Source organism: Dasypus novemcinctus, chromosome 30 (genome assembly GCF_030445035.2).
Source record: "Dasypus novemcinctus isolate mDasNov1 chromosome 30, mDasNov1.1.hap2, whole genome shotgun sequence".
Classification (NCBI taxonomy): Eukaryota; Metazoa; Chordata; class Mammalia; order Cingulata; family Dasypodidae; genus Dasypus; species Dasypus novemcinctus.
In genome coordinates, this window is record NC_080702.1 from 27,385,854 (window position 1) to 27,408,033 (window position 22,180).

The following is a 22,180-nucleotide window of genomic DNA, read 5'->3' on the forward strand; positions in this document are numbered from 1 at the left end:
TCCCGCCCACCCAGGACACCGACCGGAACTCCTCGTCCTTCGGGGGTCCTGCCGTCCCCTCCGCCGCGGGCACGGGCTGGGACTCTGGAGACAGCTGGTGCTCGTGCCGGCCGCCCTGGGGGCCTGCCACCCCCGCGGGCCCGGGCCGGGGGGCTTCGGCCACCACCCCCGGGACCCTCTCGGCCTCGCCCTCCGTGCTCTCGTTTTCCGAGAAGTTCTCCGCCGTGCTGGAGTCCTCGGACGACGACTCGTATCTGGGGACGGAGGAGAGGTGGCGGGTGGCCGGCGGCACGGGATGTGACCGCCGGCCTCAGTTTCCCCATCCGGTATCATAAACGGACATCGCGGCAGCATCAGGGGAAGTGCTTTATAGAGGCCGGTACACAGTTGGCGCTCGATAAGTGCACGCTGGTTTTCGGGGGGCTGCGGGCATTGCTGCTTCGGACCCTCGTCCCACTGCGCATGCAGGACCCCCGCCCGCCCCCCCCCGCCACCTCTGGACAAATCGGGGCTCCTAGGCCCCGGCGTTCGGGGCCCCCCGGGGCCGCCGTGGGACCTCAGGCCTCGCCGTGCCTCAGTGGGACCAGTTTGATGGGGCAGAGACCCGGGCGCTCGGGCACCGGAGCAGGGGGCCGGGGGGTCCCCTCTCACCCGCCGTTGACCCCCACGAACTGGAGGCTCCTCGGGGGCGCTGCGGGGCCGGCGGGATCCTCTTGCCGCTTCCCATCGGGGCGCACACCTGGGGGGAGGAGAGCCGCCGTGAGGGTCCCTGCCGGCCAGACGCCACCCCCCCCACTGCCTGGGCCTCCCGGGGTCCCCCCTCTCCGCAGCTCACCAGGATCCCCGGGCTCTTCCGCCGTGCACGGGGCTGCATGCCCGGCCGGCTTCCTGGAGGTGGTGTCACTGGAGAGCGCCAGGTTTGCTTTCTTCTCCGGCTGCTCCGGGCAGGTGGCCGCGGGCCCCGGGGGTGACGAGGACAGTTCCACAGGACCCCGTGGGAGACCTGGAGGGGCAGGGAAAGAGGCATGCACCCCCCTGTAAGTAATGGCAAAATACCCGTGGTAGTAGCTGCCTCAGTGGGGCGCAGACCGGGGCCCCGGCGCTCTCCAAATTTTCCCTGGGATTTCTTGTATCCTCTCGTCAAGTCTCCCTTTATTTATTACAGAAGAGGAGCCTGAGGCCCAGGAGCAGGTGAGCAGCAGAACCCAACCCCAGGCTTCCTTGGACTGGCAGTCATTAACCGGAACCCTTATCTCTGTTCCACCACGAAGCTGCTGTGTGACCTCAGGCAGGTTGCTTAACCACTCTGTGTCTCAGGCCAACGACTTCCCGGCACGGCCGTGCAGCCTGAAGGATGTGGTAAAGGGCTTTCCAAAGCCTGTACACGGAGAGAGCCCTCGAGAAGCCCCTGTTAATTGAGGAGAACCGTAAACCCTCATCTGATGTGATTTATTGTTGTTTTTTTTTAAAGTCTTCTTTACATATTGTGGCTATTGCTTTGTATCCCGCTTGCTTTCCTTCTTCTGTAGGTAACACTCAGCGGGTGTCATATTAGCAATCAGGACAGAGAAGGGACTGCTAGAAAAATGAGATGGAAACCCCACCCAGGGCTACCCGTTTCAGCCACAAGCACATTTATAAACCAGGAGCGTTAGTTACGCTCGTTGTAACGCGCTACCGTCCACGCCACCCATTGCTGCGTACTTACAGGCGACTTTATTAAACATTCTACGGACGTTCAGCCTCGGATCCCCCTTCTCCACCCACATTCTGTCTCCTAACACCAGACGTTTAAACATCGTATTTCACTCCCATCCGCGAAACCGTACAATATTCATCGAGGGAGGTTGATTTAATTGAAAGACAATTAGAGGGTAATCTGGGGACGGTATAACCGCGTGATTGTGGTGGTAGATGAGGATAATAACATAAATACTAACGTTAATAACGTAAATACTAACGTTAATAACGTTAATAACATAAATACTAACGTTAATAACGTAAATACTAGAACGTTCCTCTCCTACAAGGTGTTAAGAAGATGGTGATTAATGGGAAAAATACAACTAATGTGACCTTTAGACTGTACTTAATAGCAATATGGTAATAATTTTGCAGCAACGGCAAAGAGGATACTGTATCGATGTTAAATGTCAAAAGGAAAGAAAATGGGGTTTAGTTTCATGAGATGTGAATATGATCAAGCTTTTTTTCCCCCCTTCATTTCCTTTATCAACAAGGAGACCTTGGCCCTGTCATTCAACCCATCTGTGCTCGTTTATGTGTATTTCTGAACCCTGGAGGAACAACTGAGGTCATGTTTAGGATCAAATGAGACAAATGTGCCTGGAGAGGGAAAAAAAAGTATGTATCGATACATTTATTTATTTATTTTGAGGTACTGTGGGGGCCGGGAATTGAACCCGGGACCTCGTATGTGGGAAGCTGGTGCTCAACCACTGAGCCACATCGGCTCCTCTGCATCGGTGTTTTTGTTTGTTTTTTAGGAGGCACCAGGAACCGAACCCGGAACCTCCCATGTGGCTTGAGCCACATCTTCTCCTCCAGATTTATTTCTGAGGAAGAAACAAAAAAAAAAATTAACCCACCCAGGTTGGCTGAGGATAAAGGTGACATCTTGGGGATCAGAACGGGGACAGGGAGTGGGGACGGGGGTGAGCCGGGAGCTCTGGGCTCCAGGTCTTCAACCTGAACAACGTAATAAAAATCTCAGTCGCATGAAGCGGACGTGGCCCAGTGGTTAGGGCGTCCGTCTACCACATGGGAGGTCCGCGGTTCAAACCCCAGGTCTCCTTGACCCGTGTGGAGCTGGCCCACGCGCAGTGCTGATGCGCGCAAGGAATGCCCTGCCATGCAGGGGTGTTCCCCACGTAGGGGAGCCCCACGCGCAAGGAGTGCACCCATAAGGAGAGCCGCCCAGCGTGAAAGAAAGTGCAGCCTGCCCAGGAATGGCACCGCCCACACGGAGAGCTGACACAGCAAGATGACACAACGAGAAGAAACACAGATTCCCAGTGCAGCTGATAAGGATACAAGCGGTCACAGAAGAGCACACAGCGAATGGACACAGAGAGCAGACAACTGGGGGGCAGGGTAGAGAAATAAAATGTTAAAAAAAAAAGCCTCAGTCGCCAATGAAGACGCCCAGTTCCCCCCACGCAGGCCACATGCTGCGGCCGTGTCTCCACTTCCCCAGGATGTCCCCTTCCTGCCACTGGCCACAGGCTCTGACGGCCAGCTAATTTTAATTCCCTTCAGCAGCTAATTTCTTTCTCTTTTTTTTGATCTGCACAGTTACCACTTCCTCAAGTCTGCGGGGCCACGTTCAACCGGAATAACAAACGGGAGAAAATGCTTGCCCCGTGCAGGCGACAGCCGCGCCACCAACACTCCACAGCGTCCCCGGGGCGGGAGGTGGCAGATTCCAGAGCAGGCGCCTCGGACGCCGGCAGAGAAGGGAGTTCTGCGACACGCCCGATCTGTTTGTGAGACGCTGGCAATAAATGCCCGTGAATCCACTCAAAAACACGCCGTGTGGCCAAAGGGAACGGGGCAGGAGCGGGGGGGACGGGCCGGTCCCGAGCTCAGTCTCTGCCCCCAACTCCGGGGCTCCCCGACCTAAATGTCCCAGGATGCAGAGAGGAGAGGACCTGAGCGGTTGAGCACCCGCCTCCCACACGGGAGGTCCCGGGTTGGTTTCTTGGTGCCTCCTGAGAAAACGAACAAGAAACGACACGCAAAAACGAAGACGAGAAGACCAACTCAGGGAGCCGAGGTGGCTCGGTGTTTTGAGCTCTGGCTTCCCACATACGAAATCTGGGGTGCAATCCCCGCACCCTGATACCTGAAAAAAGAAAGCCCTGGGAGGGTCAAAAAACAAGGTGAGGCCATGCCAAGAGCAAAGTGGGCGCTGCCTTCCAGGGCTCAGCCCTCTCTCCTTCCAGATGAGGCATTCAAGGTTGGACGCGGCAAGGCTAAAAAGAATCATAAAGAATGTAGGTGGGGCGGTGGACTTGGCCCAGTGGTTAGGGCGTCCGTCTACCATATGGGAGGTCCGCGGTTCAAACCCCGGGCCTCCTTGACCCGTGTGGAGCTGGCCCATGCGCAGTGCTGATGTGCGCAAGGAGTGCCCTGCCACGCAGGGGTGTCCCCGCGTAGGGGAGCCCCACGCGCAAGGAGTGCGCCCCACAAGGAGAGCCGCCCAGCGTGAAAGAAAGTGCAGCCTGCCCAGGAATGGCGCCGCCCACACGGAGAGCTGACACAACAAGATGACGCAACAAAGAGAGACACAGATTCCTGTGCCGCTGAGAACAACAGAAGCGGACAAAGACGACGCAGCAAATAGACACAGAACAGACAACTGGGGTGGGGGGGGGGGAGAAATAAACAAATAAATCTTAAAAAAAAAAAAAAAGAATGTGGGTGGGATATGGACCCTCTGGAGAAGTTATTATCCCTAAAGGGGCGGCTCCGTTTCCACTCAGGACATGGGAAGACGCTCCTTGCACTGTGGCCAAATGGAATCAGGGACCCGCCTTGGAAAGAGAAGCCCGAGATTGGAGAAAGACACGGAGGAAAGCGAGGACAAGTGACGGAGACGCAGGCCAACGGACCCAAGGAGTGTGACAACGGCAAACCCTGCCCCGGGACGCTTTGGATGTCGTGGGGGAAATGCACGGCCCTGCCGGCCCCTCGGTCTGGCACTCCTGCCCTCGGAAACCGTGAGCCAGCCGAGGTTTGTTCTTTACGCCACCTCACCGGGTGCTCCTCGTCATAGAAGCTCCGGCAAACAAACACGAATCATCCGACGAACGCGTATTATTGTTACCCCAGCGGGGAATGCGGCAAAGCGATACCAAGATTTAGAGGGACGGCGTGAAACCCATGGTGAGCAAGACGATTTTACAAAGGGGGAACTGAGGTGGGGAGCCCGGGCGGTGAGGGGGAAAACGTAATCCAGAACAGTGGGGTGTTGCCACGGGAGCGGGGAGAGCGAGAAGGGAAGAGGACACCGGGGCTTCCACAAATCAGTGGGAAAGGCTGGATCCCACGGCGAACAGGTCTAGAAAAGTGGTTTCCTGTACGCGAGAAATATCAACCCGGATCCCTACCTCACACCTCGCACACAAACACAGATCAATTCAAGGATTGAAATGAAAGAACAGGGAAGCAGATGTGGCTCAAGGGATTGCGCTTCCGCCTACCATATGGGAGGACCTGGGTTCGATCCCTGGGGCGAAAAAGAAGAGAAAGCATGCCTGCACAGTGAGCCAGTGCCCATATGAGTGCCCGCGTGGGGAGCCAGTGCCCGTGCAAGTGAGTCACGCAGCAAGATGATGACACATCAAAAGAGACAAGGGGAGAGTCAAGGTGAAGCGCAGCAGAGACCAGGAACTGAGGTGGCACAATTGACAGGGAACCTCTCTCCCCATCACAGGTCCCCAGGGTCGAATCCCGGTGAATCCTAGAGGAGAGAAAATGAGAAGACAACACAGGGAAGTGGACATGGCTCAACTGACAGAGCATCCGCCTACCGCATGGGAGGTCCGCGGTTCAAACCCAGGCCTCTTTGTCCCGTGTGCAGCTGGTCCATGCGCAGTGCTGATGCGCGCAAGGAGTGTCCTGCCACGCAGGGGTGTCCCCCGCGTAGGGGAGCCCCACGCGCAAGGAGTGCACCTCATAAGGAGAGCTGCCCCGTGTGAAAAAAGCACAGCCTGCCCAGGAGTGGCGCCACACACAGAGAGAGCCGATGTAGCAAGATGACGCAACAAAGAGACACAGATTCCCGGTGCTGCCAGATAATGCAAGTGGACACAGAAGAACACGCAGCAGATGGACACAGAGTGCAGACGAGAGGGGGGGAAAGGGGAGAGAAATAAATAAAATAAATCTAAAAAAAAAAAGACAACACAGACAGCAAAAACAGCAGGGCGGGAGGAGGGGAGAAAGGGGGGAATAAATAAAATAAATCTTAAAAAAAAAAAAGGAAGAACAACTATCAAGCTCCTAGGAGAGAACGTAGCAGAGTATCGGGGTCACCAGAAGAAGAAAGGTTCCTTTGAAAAGACTCCCCAAAGCACAGGCCATTTACGAAAGATCTGACGGGCTGAATTATAACCAAAGTGAAGATTTCTATTTGGTAGAGAATGTCACAGAGCTGTGGAAAACAGCATGGGAGGTCCCCAAAGAGTGAAACATCGAATTACCATATGACTCAACAATTCCACAACGAGGGTACGCCCCAAAGAGCTGAAAGCAGGGACCCAGATACCCTTGCACCAATGTTTACAGCAGCGTCATTCCCAACAGCCAGAAGGTAGAAAAACCCCAATGTCCATCACGGGATAAACAGGGCAACAAAAATGGACTATTATTCGGCTGTAAAAAGGAATGAAGCTGCGATGCAGGCTACGGCATGAATGGACCCTGGAAAACATTAGGCTAGGGGAAAGAAGCCAGGCACAGAAGATTCCATTCATCCAAAAAGTCCAGAAGAGTTCGATTTGTAGAGCCAGAATGCAGACTAGTGATTGCCTGGAGCTGGGGGAAAGGTTTAATGGGGTTTCCTTTTGGAGTGAAAAGAATATTCTAGAGGGAAGTGGACGTGGCCCAGTGGTTAGGGCGTCCGCCTAGCACATGGGAGGTCCGCGATTCAAACCCCGGGCCTCCTGACCCGTGTGGAGCTGGCCCATGCGCAGTGCTGATGCGCGCAAGGAGTGCCCTGCCACGCTGGGGTGTCCCCCGCGTAGGGGAGCCCCACGCGCAAGGAGTGCGCCCCGTAAGGAGAGCCGCCCAGCGCGAAAGAAAGTGCAGCCTGCCCAGGAATGGCGCCACACACACGGAGAGCTGACACAGCCAGATGACGCAACACACAGGGAATGGACACCGAGAGCAGACAACGGTGGGGGAGAAAAGGGGAGAGAAATAAAATACAATAAATAAATAAATCTTAAAAAAAAAGAATATTCTAGCACTTGACAGAGGCAGTGGTTACGCCATCGCAAACACACTGAACGCCCCTGAACTGTACCCTTTAAAATGGCTAGTTTTGAGTTATGTGAATTCCATGCCAATTTTTAAAAATGTTTAAAAGGGAGCAAGCAGGGAAGCCGATGTGGCTCAAGTGATTGGGCTTTTGCCCACCACCTGGGAGGACTCGGGTTTGGTCCTTGGGGCCCCCTGGAAAAAAAAAAAAGCGTGCCCCTATGGCGAGCCGAGTGCCCGCGCGGCGAGCTGAGTGCCCGCACAAGTGAGTCACGCAGCAAGATGATGACGCATCAGAAGAGAGACAAGGGGAGAGTCAAGGTGAAGCGCAGCAGAGACCAGGAACCGAGGTGGCGCAATTGACAGGGAACCTCTCTCCCCATCAGAGGTCCCCAGGATCGAATCCCGGTGAACCCTAGAGAAGAGAAGACAAAGAGAGAGAGAAATAGATACAGAAGATCACACAGCGAATGGACAGAGACAGCAAAAACAGCAGGGCAGGTGAGGGGAAGGGGAAAACAATAAAATAAATACTTACAAAAATAAATTTTAAAAAAATTAAGCAAACCAGCTAACAACAAACCCCAAACCTCCTAAATTAAGCTAATAAGTAGAAGGCGGTCTGGGAGAAGATATTTGCAATGCCCCAAAAGTAGCAAGACATTATCTTCTTAAACAGCGATCACGTGTTTTTTTCTGTAAGGGGCCAGATAGTAAATATTTTTGGCTCCAAGCGCCACACGTCCTCTATCGTAACTAGCCCGTCGTAGCGTGGAAGCAATATGGAAACGGCGTGGCCGCGTTCCAATAAACTCCAGTTTCCTAGAATTTACCTCCTGTCATAAAATATTAGCCTAACTTAAAATATTAGTCTAGCATAAAAACCATTCTTGGTTTGGGGGGTGGTCAGACAACAACAAACCAAATCTGGCCCCTGGGGCCATACTTAGCCAACCCCCGTTCTAGAAAATGCCGGAAACTTCCGGAAATTGCCAAGAAAAACGGGCGAGGCCTAAACGCAGAGGAATCAGTATATTAAGCGTATAAGGAGAGGCTCAACCTCATCAGAAATCAGAAAAATGCAGATGGAAACGATGAGAAGATACCACTTTGTTTTTGGCCTGGCAACTGCACTTCTGGGAACGGGGGAATATGTGGGGACGGCTCCAGACTGGTCACGGGGGCGCTGAGTCAGAAGTGAGCCAGACACCCGCCCCCGGGGATTAGATAAGAAGAGCGCAGCAGAGTCGATCCTCACTGTTGGTGGGTTCCGTGCGTGTGCATCTCCCTCCTCCTCACATTTACTGGAAACCCCCTCTCACCGGTGGGCCGGCGCAGAGCAGGGGAAATTCAGAGTCGCCCAAGGTCGCGCGCCCAGCTGAGGTGGACGGAAGCGTCCGTCGCGCCACCTTCTCGTTTCAGCTCTCATTTTGCAAACGGGCGTCCTCTTGGCCGTCTGTGGAGTGCCACGTGTTTTTGAATTTCGGGGTTTTCGGGGGGATGGGTCGGCTGGTTACGACAGCCCTAAGGGTAGTGCCGAAGTGCTGTCTAGTTTTCCTTGAGCGTTCCTTAGTGTGAGAAGGCTGGGACGTGCCTTGCGGAGAAAACATGGGGTTAGGTCGGCTTCGTGCAGGCAGTGCTGTCGGCCCTGAGCGCAATAATAATGAACCGGGAAGAGGACGTGGCTCAACAGATAGAGCACCCGCCTACCACATGGGAGGTCCATGGTTCAAACCCCGGGCCCCCTTGACCTGTGTGGAGCTGGCCCACGCGCAGTGCTGATGCGCGCAAGGAGTGCCCTGGCACGCAGGGGTGTCCCCCGCGTAGGGGAGCCCCACGCGCAAGGAGTGCGCCCTGTAAGGAGAGCTGCCCAGCACGAAAGAAAGTGCAGCCTGCCCAGGAATGGCGCCGCACACACGGAGAGCTGACACAACAAGATGACGCAACGAGAAGAAACACAAATTCCCGTGCCGCTGACAAGAATGCAAGCGGACACAGAAGAACACACAGCGAATGGACACAGAGCAGATAACTGGGGGGTGGGGGGGAATAAATAAAAAATAAATCTTAAATAATAATAATACTGAATCCACAATATATAATCAGTAAGGTGTCTTTAAACAGAAACACATGTAAAGCCAGGTGACGTACTGATCGGTCAGCATTTGCTACCTCGGTGGCCCTGGCGACCGTATGCTACAGTACCTACCACAAATAAGAAGAATCGATGGCACCTGCATAGGGTGAGATTCGATGCAGCCGTTCGAAGGGACAAATCACTTTTACAAAGAGCAGTGTGCAGAGTTCCAAAGTTCAGTATTGAGAGGGAAAAATAAAAAAACGACCAAGACTTTTTTTTTTTTGGGGGGGGGGGGTTTGTTTGCAAGCACGATACCATTTAAGGAAATGAATCACGTCCAGGGACTCCTCTCAAGGACACCCGAGTATCCAAACAAGCTTCTGGAAGATGCTTTGTAAAGAATGATCTTTAGTGGGTGGGGAAGGGATGGAGATGGGAGCGGGTGAGGGTGGAAAGCAGAGCTGGGCAAACCACGGCCCGCGGGTGTGGCTGCTACATTCTTCAAGCAGTTGGGAAGAAAAAATGAGAAGAAGATGATTTGTACCGCAAGGAAATGATGGGACATTGAAATTTCAGTGTCCATAAATAAAGGTTTCCTGGAACCCAGCCCCGCGCGCTCCCTAACGCACGGCAGCTCGCGGCACCGCCACGGCAGAGTTGAGCGTTTTGTGACACGGTTTGTATGGCCCGCAGAGCCGAAAATATTTACCCTGGCAGAGAGAGCCCAAGACGAATGTGAAGAAGAAAAAAAAAACAAAGGGTGCCGAATACAAACCGAAGCTGAAGAACGAGATCAACTCAATTCAGGGCTCTTGGAAGTCCAAGATAAATTTTTTAAAAATTTAACTCACTCGGCGAGGCCACGGGGGAGAGGGGGGGCAAGATCAGTTTGGCAATAGACATCAAGGGCCTCAAAAATGCCCTTCCAGAAACCTGGCCTGGGGAAACCGATAAGAGGATGCCAGAGTTTCTCGCAGCAGGACGTCCCGTGACACCCCGCAGAGGAGATAAAACCCATCGACCTTGGCTGGTAACCCTCGGCCTCAACCCTCGCCAGAAAAAAATGATGCAGCTGTTTTAATAAAAAAAAAAAAAAAAATCTCATCTCCAAAGAATTTTCACGAATGTGGGAAAACACGGCTGGGACAAGGTCACAGGGAAACCAAAGACGGAGCTGTTTTGCCTTTGTCTTCTAGGAGGCACCAGGAATCGAACCCAGGACCTCGTGCGTGGGAAGCAGGTGCTCAACTACCAGAGTGACATCTGCTCCCCCGCAAGCTGGAGTTTCGATCCTGGTTTCGAGGGACTCGGGCAAATTTCTTTAACCTCCCCGTGCCTCGGTTTCCCCATCTCTGAAGATGAAAAAAACACCACCCACTGCATAGGACGGACGAGGACTTAAATGCACTGTCCTGCCTGGCACGTAAGGTTTTTAAAAAACAAGCAAAGCAGTGGTTTCCCTCTGCCACAGGATGTCAGGCTTGAAAAATACATTAATGATCAAAAATTCAGAAGGCAAGAAGCAGAAGTGCTGAGGGCAGCTGCATCTGGGCGGTGGTGGGTTTAGGGGGCTTTGCTCTTTTTTTTGGTTCTCGATTTTTCTGTACTTCCCAAACCACCACCGATGAAGAACACGACGTGCTTTTAGTTGCCTGTCTTGAAGAAGAGCCAAGAGACGTTTCGAAGACTGAAAAAGGAGTTCCAGCCTTCACCAGCCTGCCTTTCAGGCTGCAGGGAGCCAAATCTCCCCGGTGGGGGGTTGCTCAGTAGCTGGCAAGAGCTGCTCCCTGCCTCCTCCTCCAGGGAGTCCTCCCTGACTGTGCTCACTGACACACTCTTTCCCCGGCAACATCTTCGGCCCAGCGTTGATCTTGGATCACAGATGCCCCTCAGAAAGTACAAACCGAAAGAAAAACAAAACCAAAGAGCCCATGAAGAAACAAAACAAACTAATAAGACAAGAAAAAAAAAGATGGCTCCTTTGAGAGGCCAAGAAACTAGCCAGAAATTAGCTCCCCCCGGGGCATCTACCGCATGCCTGGAGCAATCGGCGGTCAGGGTCCTCGGTTTTGTAAATGAGGAATACTGATTTGTTTCTTGTTTTTCAGGAGGTACCAGGGATCGAACCCAGGACCTCGCACGTGGGAAGCAGGCGCTCAACCACTGAGCTACAGCTGCTCCCCCGCTTTGTAAATGAGGACACAGAGGCACAGAGAGGTTCAGAAACTTGCTCGAGAGCACAGAGCCAGGGGGATGGTGCAAGTACAACTGGAGCCCAGGCCACCTCCCCATCCCGTCCCTGTCCATTTGGGAGCCAAGCACCGATTCTCTGAAACCATGTTGCTTCGGTGGCCTCTTATTATGGCAGGGTATTTTTGGTCTCTCTTGTTCTCTGCCATGTCCCCAGGGAATCCGGCACGAGGGAGGCACTCGATAACGTACGTGCCTGAATGAACACACTCCTGGTCAGCTCAAGCAAGGCAGCCACTGGGGTTGGCTGCGGCGAGAGGGAGTTAGGTTAGACACAAGGAAGGACTTCGGGGTAGCCGTCCGCATCGGGGTCGAGACATCACGGCTCTGCCCCGGGAGTCAGGGCTGGAATGGGCGGTGGCAGCTGGGCCGGGCGGGGCCCCTGGGTGCGGGCCAGAGCCGCGGGGCTGGGTGTTTGGGAGGGACGCAGAAAAGAGGGTGGTGTCTGGAGCCCGCCTGGAACAACACGGGGAGGCACAAAAACACAGCTGGGTTGCCGCCCTCCAGCCTCACTGTCCAGTCCCTCCCCGGAGCCCCGGGCACTGGACATTCCCCTGGGAGGGCACTGGGAGGTGGTCCTGGGCCCCCCCCCCCCCCCGGTCCACTGAGCCTTGCTGCAGGTTCAGGCGGATCAGGGTTCAGCAAGAGGCACCTGCCGGGGGGCGCGAATTCGCAACCGTCCAGGGAGGTGGCTTATCCTGCCAGTTCAGAGAGGGACAAGCCGGGGTCCAGGGCCACACAGCAGGGAGTGGGATTTGCACCCAGGACGGGCCCCCCGGCCCAGCCTCTCTTGGGGCAAAGCATTTAGCAGCACCCCTGCCGCCCTGCGAGTACTCGACAAAGCACAGCTGCTGTGAGTATCGAGAATTCTTCCAGCAGCTTCTCCCGGGGGGCGGCGTTTAGGGCAGTGATGGGGGGGGGGAGCCTGCACACCCAGCAAATCACCTTCCTGGCAGGAGGAGGACTCAGCGCTTCCTCTGGGGAGCCCCCCCACCCCAGCTTCCTCCTTCACAGGCCACTGGGCTTGGGTGCGGCTGCTCTACTCCCAGACTCTGGCGCTGCACAGTGAGGCACGTGGGCATTCGAGCAATTGACGAGTGATGAGCCTGTGCGTCCAGGCAGCCAAGGAAGGGCGCCGCTGGGGTTTTATCGGAACGATCTAGACCAAGAGCTGGAAGGACAGATGTCCTGAGCCGCGGGGCTACCTTCGCCAGACTGAGAAGGAAGCCTCCAGGGTGGACAGGAGAGAGAAACAGAGGTAGAGACCAAATGATGACATTCGAGCACCTGGATCCAGCCATGCCTGAAGCTGTCCCTAAGTTCCACAAACCAAACACATCTCCTTTTCCTGGCTTCGGCTGGTCGGAAATAGGTTCCCGCCACTTCCCGAAGAAACAAGGAGGACGCCTGCCCATTCCCCGCCGCTTTCTGGATGCGTACCACGCGCCCCACGTGAAGGAGGCCAGGCGCTCGGCGGAGATTCGATTCCTTTGCGCTGTCCCCGAGGTTGGCGGCACAACTCTCCCCCGCCCCCCGATGAAGAGCCGGAGGGTCCGAGAGTGAAGTGACCTGTCCCCGGCGCTCGGAGGGACCCCCCTGACCCGTCCCTCTCCCTGGCGCCACCGCTCACCTGCCGCCGCGTCGCAGCTGCGCTCCGTGATGCTGATCTTCTTGACGGCGTAGCCGGCGGGCGCGGTGGGCGCCGGGCAGGCGGGCGCCACCACCTCGCGGCTGCAGAACACCGGGTGGCTCTCGGCGCCCCCCGCCGCGGCCAGGGCCCGCAGGCCGGCCCCGTAGGGCTCCAGGCTGTGCGCGCGCTGAGCCGAGGCCCCCGCCGCCGCCGTGCTGGCCGCCACCTCGCGCGGCCCGGCCACCACCCGGACGGTGTCCACGCGGACGGCGCCGCCGTCCCCCGGCCGGGCCCGCGCGGCCCGCAGCTCCCGCAGCGCCTTCTGCAGCTGCGTCTCCAGCACAGCCACCTTGGCGGCCAGCGCCGCCTCCCCGTCGGGCAGGCCCAGGTCGCGCTCGCGCACCCAGGTGCCCACGCTGCGCGTCTCCGGGGGGTCCGGGCAGGGGCCGCGGGGGCCCAGAAACTTCTGGCTCTTGAGCTGCACCAGCAGCTGCCGCTTCTCCTCCTGCAGCACCGACAGCTTGACCTGCAGCACAGGGATGAGCTTCACCTGCTCCTCCAGCTGGCGCAGCTGGCGCAGGGCGCCGGCCATCTGCTCCCGCACGTGCGCCAGGTGCCCGGCGCTGGGCGCCACCGGCGTGGACAGCCCCGAGCCGCGCGGCGTGGGGGGCGGCAGCCCCACGCCCACCAGCGAGCCGGTGGAGCCGGCGGCGCTGGGGGTCAGCGAGCCCAGGCCGGCGGGCGCGGCCACCTGGCCCTCGAGGCGCCGCCGGGCGTCCAGCAGCGTGCGTTCCACGCGCGCGTTGGCGCTTCCGCCGCGGGCGTCGTGGTGCGGGGGGAAGCCGCGGCCGCAGTACGACGAGGCCGAGTGGCGGCTGTCCCCGCTGGCGTTGGAGCACAGCGACTCCGTGGACGTCCACCAGGAGCCGGCGCCGCGGGGCAGCGAGCCGAGGCGCGGGCGGCGCTGCACGGCCACCCGCCGCAGCGTGTGGCCCTTCTCGATGTCGTCCACGTACTTGAGGAAGTCCAGGTCCAGCCGGTAGCCGTAGGGGGTCTCCACCGAGTAGGGGGCGTCCGGCTCCCGGCCGGGGAAGGCGGGCGGGGAGGCCGGGCCGGGGGTCCCTGCCAGAGAAAGCGCCACATGGGGAGGGTCAGGGACCACGGGACGCCCCCCCAAGACCCTGCAGGGAAGGGACCTTCGGAACTCCAGGGCCTCCGATGAAGAGCCAGAGGGTCTGAGAGTCAAGGGACGTGTCCCGGGCGCTCGTGCCTCCTCCCTCAGACTCCCTCCTGTGTCTGCAGCTCAGAGCCCACCCCCCAGGCTGGGATACGCCCCCCCTTCAAACTCTAAGGCCAAGAATCCCCTGAGACTCCAAGTCAGGGCTGTGTCTCTACCCTCCCCCGCTCAAGGCCGGGTCATGTCCCCTCCCCCCACACACAGGACCCCCAAACCACCCCCCCAACCTGGGAAGGGTGCTGGGGCGTGCAAGACTTGGGCCATCCTCTCGCCTGCAGCTGTTCCTCCGAAGTCACTTGGGGGGCTGCGAGTCAGACTGCCTGCAGCACCGGCTGAGGCTTACCTGGGGTGGGGGGAGAGGAGAAAACAGAGTCAGGAGGCGTCTCCAGGGGGAGGGGGAGATGACTAACCCCCCCCCAGTCTCCTCCTCCTCTCACTCCTGGGGAGAGCAGCCCCCCACGCAGGCGCACGCCCAGTCTGGCTTGGGTGGGGGGGGAGTGCGCGCTGCGGCTTGGAACAAAGAACCCAAACCTCCCCCCCCACCGCCGCCCGCACATCTGTCCAGCCCTGGACACTCTCCAGCTGTCCCCACAGCTCTCCTCCATGAGGCCCCAGGGCTGGGGGGGGCGCTCAGGGCCCAGCAGGCCCCACCCTTCCTGGACCCCCCCCCCAGAACCTCAGTCCCCCACCCTGACCACGGGGCCAGGTGGGGGCTGAGAGGTGGGGGGCGGCAGGGCTTTTGGGGGGGTCCGACGAGATGGGACACTGGGGGACAAAGAGAGAGAGCACTGGGGAGGGGCCCCCAAGGGACACCCCATATCAGGCCTGGGGGGCCGGGTACAGAGAAAGTCGGGGGGCAGGCGGCGAGCAGTGGAGCCTTGCCCCTTTATGGAAACAATTTTCTCTAAAAATAAACAGTTTCGCTGCCGGGCGCCTCGGGAACTTCCTGCCCCCCCAGGATGCGGCCCGACTGGAGGGCTCCGCGGGGAGAAAGGGTCGGGGCGGCGGCCCGGGAAGCCAGAGTGGGGGGGCGGAGGAAGTAAGAGGGGGTGCCCGGAGGCTGTCCAGGCGAGGGACAATCAGGGCTTGTCACTAGCCAGCCACTCCCCCCCCACCGGGGCCCTGGCCAGGGCCCTCTTGTCCCCAAGCCCTCGGTGGAGTCGGGCAGTCCCCTCTGCTGTCTGACCCTCAGCCGGCCTGCTGCAGAGGCCCCGGCCCGCCCCTGGAGGGGGCCCCCCGGGGGTCAGGGCGGCAGGTACCTGGGGGGGCGGGCCAGGTGGGGGACCTGCCGGGCATGGAGGCGGAGCTGGGGCTGCGGGGGGGCGGCAGGGCTCCTCTGGTCCCGTGTGGCTCTTGCTTGGTGCCCGTGTCCCCTCTCCACGTCCCTCTGTGTCCCTCTCCGCGTCCCTCTGCGACTCAACGTCCCTCTGGGTCCCTCTCCACGTCCCTCGGCCTGTCTTCCCACATCTCCGTCCTCACCCCTGCCTTCCGCCAATGCCTGGAACACATGGTCACGATTCTAAGAGAAGGAAATTTGGTTTGCCCTTTGCCCGGGGAGCTCACCCCTTCCCGGCTCAGGCCACCCGCAAGCAACGGGGAGCGAAAAAATTCTCTGCGGACCTAAGAGAGAGCTGGAGGCGGGAAACAGGATGAAAGAGCCGGGGGGGGGGGGGGGGGTTTCTGAGGGTTCAGAGTGAGAGAATACAATGAATAAATATCAGCAATAATGGGGCACACTCCTTTGGCCAGGGGGGCACCCACCCAGCTTACAAATGGAGACGCTGAGGTGCAGAGGGCCAAAGCCACTTGCCGGGGGTCACCCAGCCGGGCTGAGGTCCCCACTGCCCGCCAATCCACCCCTCTCCAGATGCCGCACCCCCTCCCCAATTTCCACAAATGGGGGCTGGGGGGGGTGTCGGGTCCCCTGCAGGCCCTTCCGTGGGGGGGGAAGAGAAACCATACATGGGAGTGTAGGGGGTAGGGGGGGGGACTCGGGGTTGAGCCCCCTCTCCTGCCTCGGGCCTCTTGGGCATGATGGGGGGATTCGGGACAGAGACAGAGGTGACAGGCGACTCCAAGAGGGGGCCTCGGGAAAGGGGCGCGGGAGGGTCCCGCGGGGTTTCTGCAAAGCACACCCCCCCCCCATGCCCAAGTCGGGCCGGACCGCTCTGGGGTCTTCCGGCCCCTCCCCCCCCGACTGATGAGGGGAGCCCCGCCCGTGCGGGGAGGGGGGGGCCCGCGGGGTCCCCCGCTAATGGCAAACAGCTGCGGGACGCCGCAGCCAGGCCCAGCCCCGCCGCCTTCCCGCCGCCTGGGGCCTGGCTCCGGCCGGAGAGGAGGGAGAAGGATTGAGAGGGGGGGAGAGGAGCAGAGGGGAGGCAGCCGCGGGGGGGGGGGGGGGGGGGCAGGGCTAGAGGTAGCCCGGGAAGGGACTGGGTGGGGGGAGGCAGGGTCCAAGATGGGGAGGGCGCGGGGAGCCGGACACTCCAAGTCCGGGAAGTTGGAAAGAAGGTGGTGGAGGGGTGGGGGGGCAGCGGCTTGGTGCCGCTCTGGGGTTTGGGGGGGGTTGGCCTGGGGAGGGGGAGCCCCCGGAACCCCGATCCGGACCCGCGTCCTACTCGCCTCGCGCGCTCCTGCCGCCGCCGCGGAGCCCGCGTCCCGCCGCCCGGGCGTCCTGCGCGCGCCGCCGCCCGGCCCGCGCCCCCGGCGCTCGCCCCGCCCCGGCCCGCCCCCTCCCCTCCCGCCGCCCCGCCCCCGGGAGGGGGGGCTGGCGGGGGGCGGTGCTGGGGGGGCGCGCAGATCCGGCTCACCTGGAGGGCAGGTGAGAGCGCGCGCGCAGCGCGGGGCAGGGTCTGGCCGCCCTCTCCCCTCCCGGGGTAGAATCCCCCCCCAAACGTTCCCCCCCCTTGGCTGTCCCCCCCCACTGCCCGCGGCCTCTGGGCCTCCGCGGGGGGCGGATCTGCTCCGAGGCGGGAGCGGGCGGGGCTGGCCGGGCGCCCAGCTCGGGGAGGTCACCCCTCCTCCCCCCCGGGTGGCCGGGGCCTGGTCCTCGGTGGTGGGACGGCCGCGGGGCGGGGTTGGGGAGCGACGGGCCCCGTGGGAAGCCGAACAGGCCACTGGTGGCTCAGATCCCAGCCCCGCCAAGCCCTGACGGCGCCGTGCCTCAGTTTCCCCATCTGTAAAACGGGGGCTATTGCGAAGATCCAGTAAGCTTCAGGCGGGGCGCCGGGGTACTCCTCGGAGCAGCACCCCACCTTCTCGCACCCAGGAGGCAGTCAGTACCGGGCTTGATGGCAGTCTCCTCGCGTGCCCCGCGCCTGTGAACTTTCTACTTGCCTGTCGCCTCCCCCACTGAAGGTCAGCTCCCGGGGCGGGGGTAGGAATTCCGGGCTGTGGTTGTCACTGCTCTGTCCCCGGCCTCCAGTGACCACACCACACGGGTTGCTTATAAAAATTATTTTAAATAAAAACGAAACAACACAACGAGGTGGCAAGCATCAGTGCACACAGACGAGGACGGAGAGCTGCGCCCCGGGCTCCAGGGGCCACCCCGAGAAGGCACGTTTGGCTGGACCCCGGCTGGTTCCTGTCCCGGGGAGGGGGGGGTGGGTCACAGCTCGGCCTTCCGAAAACTGCTTCTGTTCAAGGAGTTCCTGGGGGAGGAACGAGGCGGGTCAGTGTGGCCACGGGACCCCCCCCAACTCCAGTCCCCCACCACTTAGCCCCCCCAAGGATCTTTCTTTTTTCTTTTTTTTTTTCCCCCAAGGATCTTTCTAGAGAGCCACCCCTGCCCCCTTTTCTCCATCCATCGAGATCTGGCTCATGGATTCTCTCTTGGGAATCCCCCAAGGGAGCTCCCGAGCCATCCCCCCTTTTGACAGATGGGGGAAACTGAGGCTCAGAAAGTGGAGATCCCACGTCCAGGACACTGTGTGCTGGCGCGGAGCCGCAAGCGCGCGCCCATCGGGCCCAGGCCCCTGAACCCGTCTGTCCCCGCCTGCTCCGGCCCTCTCCGGGGTGGGGGGGCACCCAGGGGCCCCCGCACCTGAGGCCGGGCGCGGCGGGCGCCAGCAGCCGGGGCAGGCGCTGCGTGAGCAGGGGCTGCAGCGCCTCGCGCAGGCGGCCGTAGTTGCGCTCCAGCTCGCGGTGGTACTCCTTCTGGTCCGGGCCGATCAGGGACTTGTTTTTTCGCAGGGCGTCCTCACACCTGGGGGGAGGGGAGGTGCAGGGCAGGGGGTGCTCAGGGCCCGGGAGGGGGGTGATGGTGCTTGGAGGTGGGGGGCAAGCCACGGCGCGGTCACGGGGCGGCGCCTACTTCTTGCAGAAATCCTTGAAGCACAGGCGCAGTTTGTTGTGATGCCGGAAGAGCTTGGGGTCTTCGGGAATCTCCGTCAAAAACACCTGCGCCACCTCCAGGGGACCCTGTGGCAACAGAGGTGGGGGGGGGGCTGGTGAGGACCCCAGCCGGGCCCCCTCGGGCTGCCCTGCCGCCCGCCCCACGCCGGCCTTGCCTGGTTCACCGTGGGCCCCACGGAGCCTTGCAGCACCATCTGCAGCATCTTGGAGTCGGGGGGCTCCTGCTCGGTGGCGAAGGCCAGCTCCCGCGTCTTCTTTTGCATGTCCTCGATAGCCACCTCCACGGGGGTCAGCACCGTCTGCGAGGCCCGGGGGGGGGGGGGGGCAGAGCTGTCCGGGCCGAGCTGGCACCCCGGGGCGGGCCCAGATCCCCCGCAGGGAGGGGAGCAGTAGGGGAAAAAAGAAAAGCCCCCGAGGCTGGCGCATGAGCGGGGGTCTGGGGGCTGCTGGGCCAGGTTCTGGGGGAGGTGGGAGGGGGGGGACTTTGGGCCGCCGGGGGCGCCTCCCCTCGCCGGGCGGGGGCCCCCAGGCCCACCTCCTCGCGGTGGCACACGCGGATGCGCGTCTTGATGTAGGGGAAGGCGTGCGCCGTGCTCAGCAGCGTCTTGCGCTTGTGCTGCTCGGGGAGGTCTCCGTGCGCGCGCCCGTCGGGGGTAAAGGGCGTGCAGAAGAGAAAAGTGCGCAGCCCGTAGTTGCGGTCGAAGTAGGTCACCCGGTCCTTGAGCTCGTACGTGTCGAAGTGGGGCTCCACGTAGGTGATCTGGATGTACGCCTGTGCGCACGGGCGCGCGTGAGGGCCCTGGCCCCGTCCCCCGGGGGCCCGGGGAGACTTGGAATCCGGATCCCCCGAGGAACGGGGTGGCGTGAAGCCCGGACGGGCCGTGGCTCCCAGAAGAGCCAGGAAGTCGTCCTCGGCCACTCCTTGAATTTGGGGGTTCCCCGGGGCGCCCCCCCCCTCACCTTCTGAGGTTCCAGCTTGGACTTGTCCACGGGGTTGGAGTCTTTGATGATCTCCACCACGTCCTCCCCGAAGCGCTCCGTGTAGAACTCCTGGGGACACCGGGTCGGCCGTGAGCGGAGGGTGCGCAGGTGCCGCCCCCCACCCCGGCCTCGGGGGGCCCCGCGCACCCCCCCGGGGCCGTGCCTCCAGCCGGTGGGAGATCTCCGCCAGCTTGGTGATGGACGGCTCCTTGTAGACGAACTCCTGCTCGTCCAGGTCGCCAAAGCGCGCGCCGTAGAAACCCACGCGGAAATACGTGCCGAAGACCCGCTGGGGCTGCGGGGAAAGGGGGCGGTTCTTGGTCGGGGGGCCCCAAGGAAAACGTCAGGCCTTGGGCATGGGTGGGGGTCCCTGAGGACGCGGGGGGCTGTCGGCACCAGGGGACCCAGACCCCTTCTGCCAGCCCAGCCCGTGGCTCTTGCCCCGCCCCCATTTGTCTCTCCCTCCCCCCAAATCTGTGACCTCATCGAATCCAAGACCCCCCGCCAGTTTCTGTGTCTGCACCCCCACAGCTCTTCAAGGCCTGGATGCCCCTCTGAAATTAGAACCGAGGTTGTCGATTGCTTCCCCCAAATGCCTAGCCTGGTATACAGCAGGTGCTTGATAAATGCTTGAGTGGCCGAGGGAAGGCGTGGCCGTGTCTCACTCTGGGCATCTCCCCCGCCTCCCCCCTAACCCCCACCCCATCCTAAGTTTGGAAAGAGCTTCCCCTTCCCGCCCGGTCGTGAGGGGGGCAGCTCCGGTCCACTCACCAAGGCAGATCCAGTGGTGCAGGAGCAGCGAGGGGTGGGGCAGAGACACCGAGTCATGGGGAGGTCAGAGGTCAGAGCCCCCCCCCCCAGTCCTCAGCCCTGATCATGCTGTCCCATGAGGAGCACTCAATGGGGGGGGGAATTCGGGGAGGGTGGGGGCCCCCTGCCGCAGCCCTCGGGTTGGGCCCGGTCCCTGCCATCTTTGGCTAGAAACTTCTCCCCAAACTAGGAGATTGCTATAAATAAAGCCGAGGGTGGGGGGAGAGGCGGGAGGTGGGGGGAGCGGGGAGCGGAGATGGAGGGCAGAGGTCTGTGGCGGACCCGGGAGGGGGAAAGACAGAGAGACCAAGCAAGCCCCAGAGATGGGGAGGGAAGAGATGGAGAGACACGCACACAGACCAGTGAGGGGGGGGGGAGAGGTCAAGCCGCGCCTCCCCCCCCCCACCAGCGGGGACCCAGCTGGCCCTGCCCGAGGGAGGGGCAGCCCTGGAGAGTGCCCAGCTGGGTGAGTCACAGGCTCCGCTGCTGCCCTCAAGATCTTGAGTGGGGGGCAGAGGGGGGAGCGTGGGGGAGGGAAGGGTGCGTCATCCCCCACTTGGCCCAGGGAGACCCGGGGAGGCCGTGCTCCTCGCGCGCCCCCTGGTGGTCTCGGGCCGCGGCTGCAGGCGGGGCTGACTCACCTCCCAGCCGGAGCTCTGCGGGGTGGGGGGGGAGAGAAAGGCCAAGGTCAGCCAAGCCCCTCCCCGCCCAGGGGTGGGGGGGGGGTCTCCGGCGCCCCGGGGCCCACCTGCTGCAGGATCTTGGTGAAGGCCTCCTGCAGCTTGCCGTGCACGGCGGCCAGCTTCTTGTAGTCGCGGTGCGCTTCCAGAATGGGCAGGAGCGTCTTGTACACCTCGTTGACCGCCTCGTAGAGCCCGCCCTGGCCGGGGTGGGGAGGGCACCCCTCAGCGCCCCCGGCTGGCACGCCCGCTCCTGCCCGGAGCGCCGCCCGCCACGCCGCCGCCTCCAGGAAGCCCGCCCTGATTGCCCCACCCCAGGCAGGGGCACTGGCCTCTCCACTCCGCCCGCCCCCTCCCGCCTCTCCATGGCACTTCCCGAAAGTGCGTTTTACCCATCTTCGCCCACTGGCAGCGAGGAGCCGCTGCTTCCCCCGCCCCCCCCCCCCCCCGCCATTCCTCAGAGGGACTCCTTGGGGCCAGGTCCCAAACTCCGGCCCTTCTGACCCGGTGCCCGTAACCTCTGCAACCAACTGCCTCCCAGCCCGTGGCAGTGACCCCTGGCCAGTGCCCACCTCTCCCCGCGGCCAGCCAGCACCCACCCGGCACACGGCAAGTTTGTTGACCGACTGTCAGAGAATCTGTCTCCACCCTCTGGCTTCTCCCCAAGAGCTCTGTGTCTGAGAGTCCAGCGGAAGGAACGACAATGAAATCATCACGGGGTAGGGCGAATTGTTTCGTGGGTGCCCGACAGGGTGCATTAGGAGAAGCTGGTACCACCGAAGAAAGAAGGTCACTGGGAAATCTGGCCCTGTATCTGGTCAGGTCCATTGTCTAGATACCAGTGCCCCAGGAATGCGGGGGACCGAGGAACGAGGAGAGTGACACCATAAGGACACAACTAGCAGGGGCCAGCAAACCCCTGGGAATGAAGGCCCTGGATCTCCAACAAATGCCAAAGAAACCCATTGCTTTCCTAACAAATGAGCAATGACAATTCAGGAGGAAAACTGGACCATAAAACCCCTCTACAACAGTGGAAAATCAGATAAAACGCTCAAGCATCAACCTATCAAATGATGCATAAGACCGGGAAGCGGCTGTGGCTCAATCAGTTGAGCTCCCGCCTACCATATGGGAGGTCCTGGGTTCGC

General features: G+C 60.8%; 2 protein-coding genes across 9 annotated transcripts in view; both read right to left on the minus strand.

Moving 5' to 3' along the window:
- Positions 1 to 16,919, minus strand: part of KANK2 (KN motif and ankyrin repeat domains 2) — a 29,564-nt gene extending 12,645 nt beyond the window's left edge. For 5 of the 8 annotated variants that reach the window (XM_071212750.1, XM_071212749.1, XM_071212751.1 and 2 more), the window contains exons 1-7: positions 16,825 to 16,919; positions 15,462 to 15,700; positions 14,430 to 14,545; positions 12,966 to 14,087; positions 836 to 1,003; positions 652 to 739; positions 24 to 254 (exon numbers count right to left, since the gene is read on the minus strand). In XM_071212750.1, coding sequence (XP_071068851.1) covers positions 24 to 254; positions 652 to 739; positions 836 to 1,003; positions 12,966 to 14,087; positions 14,430 to 14,466 — 1,646 coding nt within the window. In that variant the 5' untranslated portion in view covers positions 14,467 to 14,545; positions 15,462 to 15,700; positions 16,825 to 16,919. Of the gene's footprint in view, positions 1 to 23; positions 255 to 651; positions 740 to 835; positions 1,004 to 12,965; positions 14,088 to 14,429; positions 14,546 to 15,461; positions 15,722 to 16,809 lie in introns of all 8 variants that reach the window. The other 3 variants (XM_071212746.1, XM_071212747.1, XM_071212748.1) reach the window with 3 other exon arrangements.
- Positions 16,920 to 17,643: 724 nt separating this feature from the next.
- DOCK6 (dedicator of cytokinesis 6) overlaps positions 17,644 to 22,180 on the minus strand; it is a 60,814-nt gene continuing 56,277 nt past the window's right edge. Inside the window, 9 exon segments of the mRNA XM_058290207.1 lie at positions 17,644 to 17,855; positions 18,248 to 18,409; positions 18,518 to 18,624; positions 18,714 to 18,857; positions 19,094 to 19,330; positions 19,519 to 19,608; positions 19,703 to 19,828; positions 20,991 to 21,005; positions 21,098 to 21,229. Of these exon segments, the coding sequence (XP_058146190.1) occupies positions 17,813 to 17,855; positions 18,248 to 18,409; positions 18,518 to 18,624; positions 18,714 to 18,857; positions 19,094 to 19,330; positions 19,519 to 19,608; positions 19,703 to 19,828; positions 20,991 to 21,005; positions 21,098 to 21,229 (1,056 nt within the window). The 3' untranslated portion in view covers positions 17,644 to 17,812.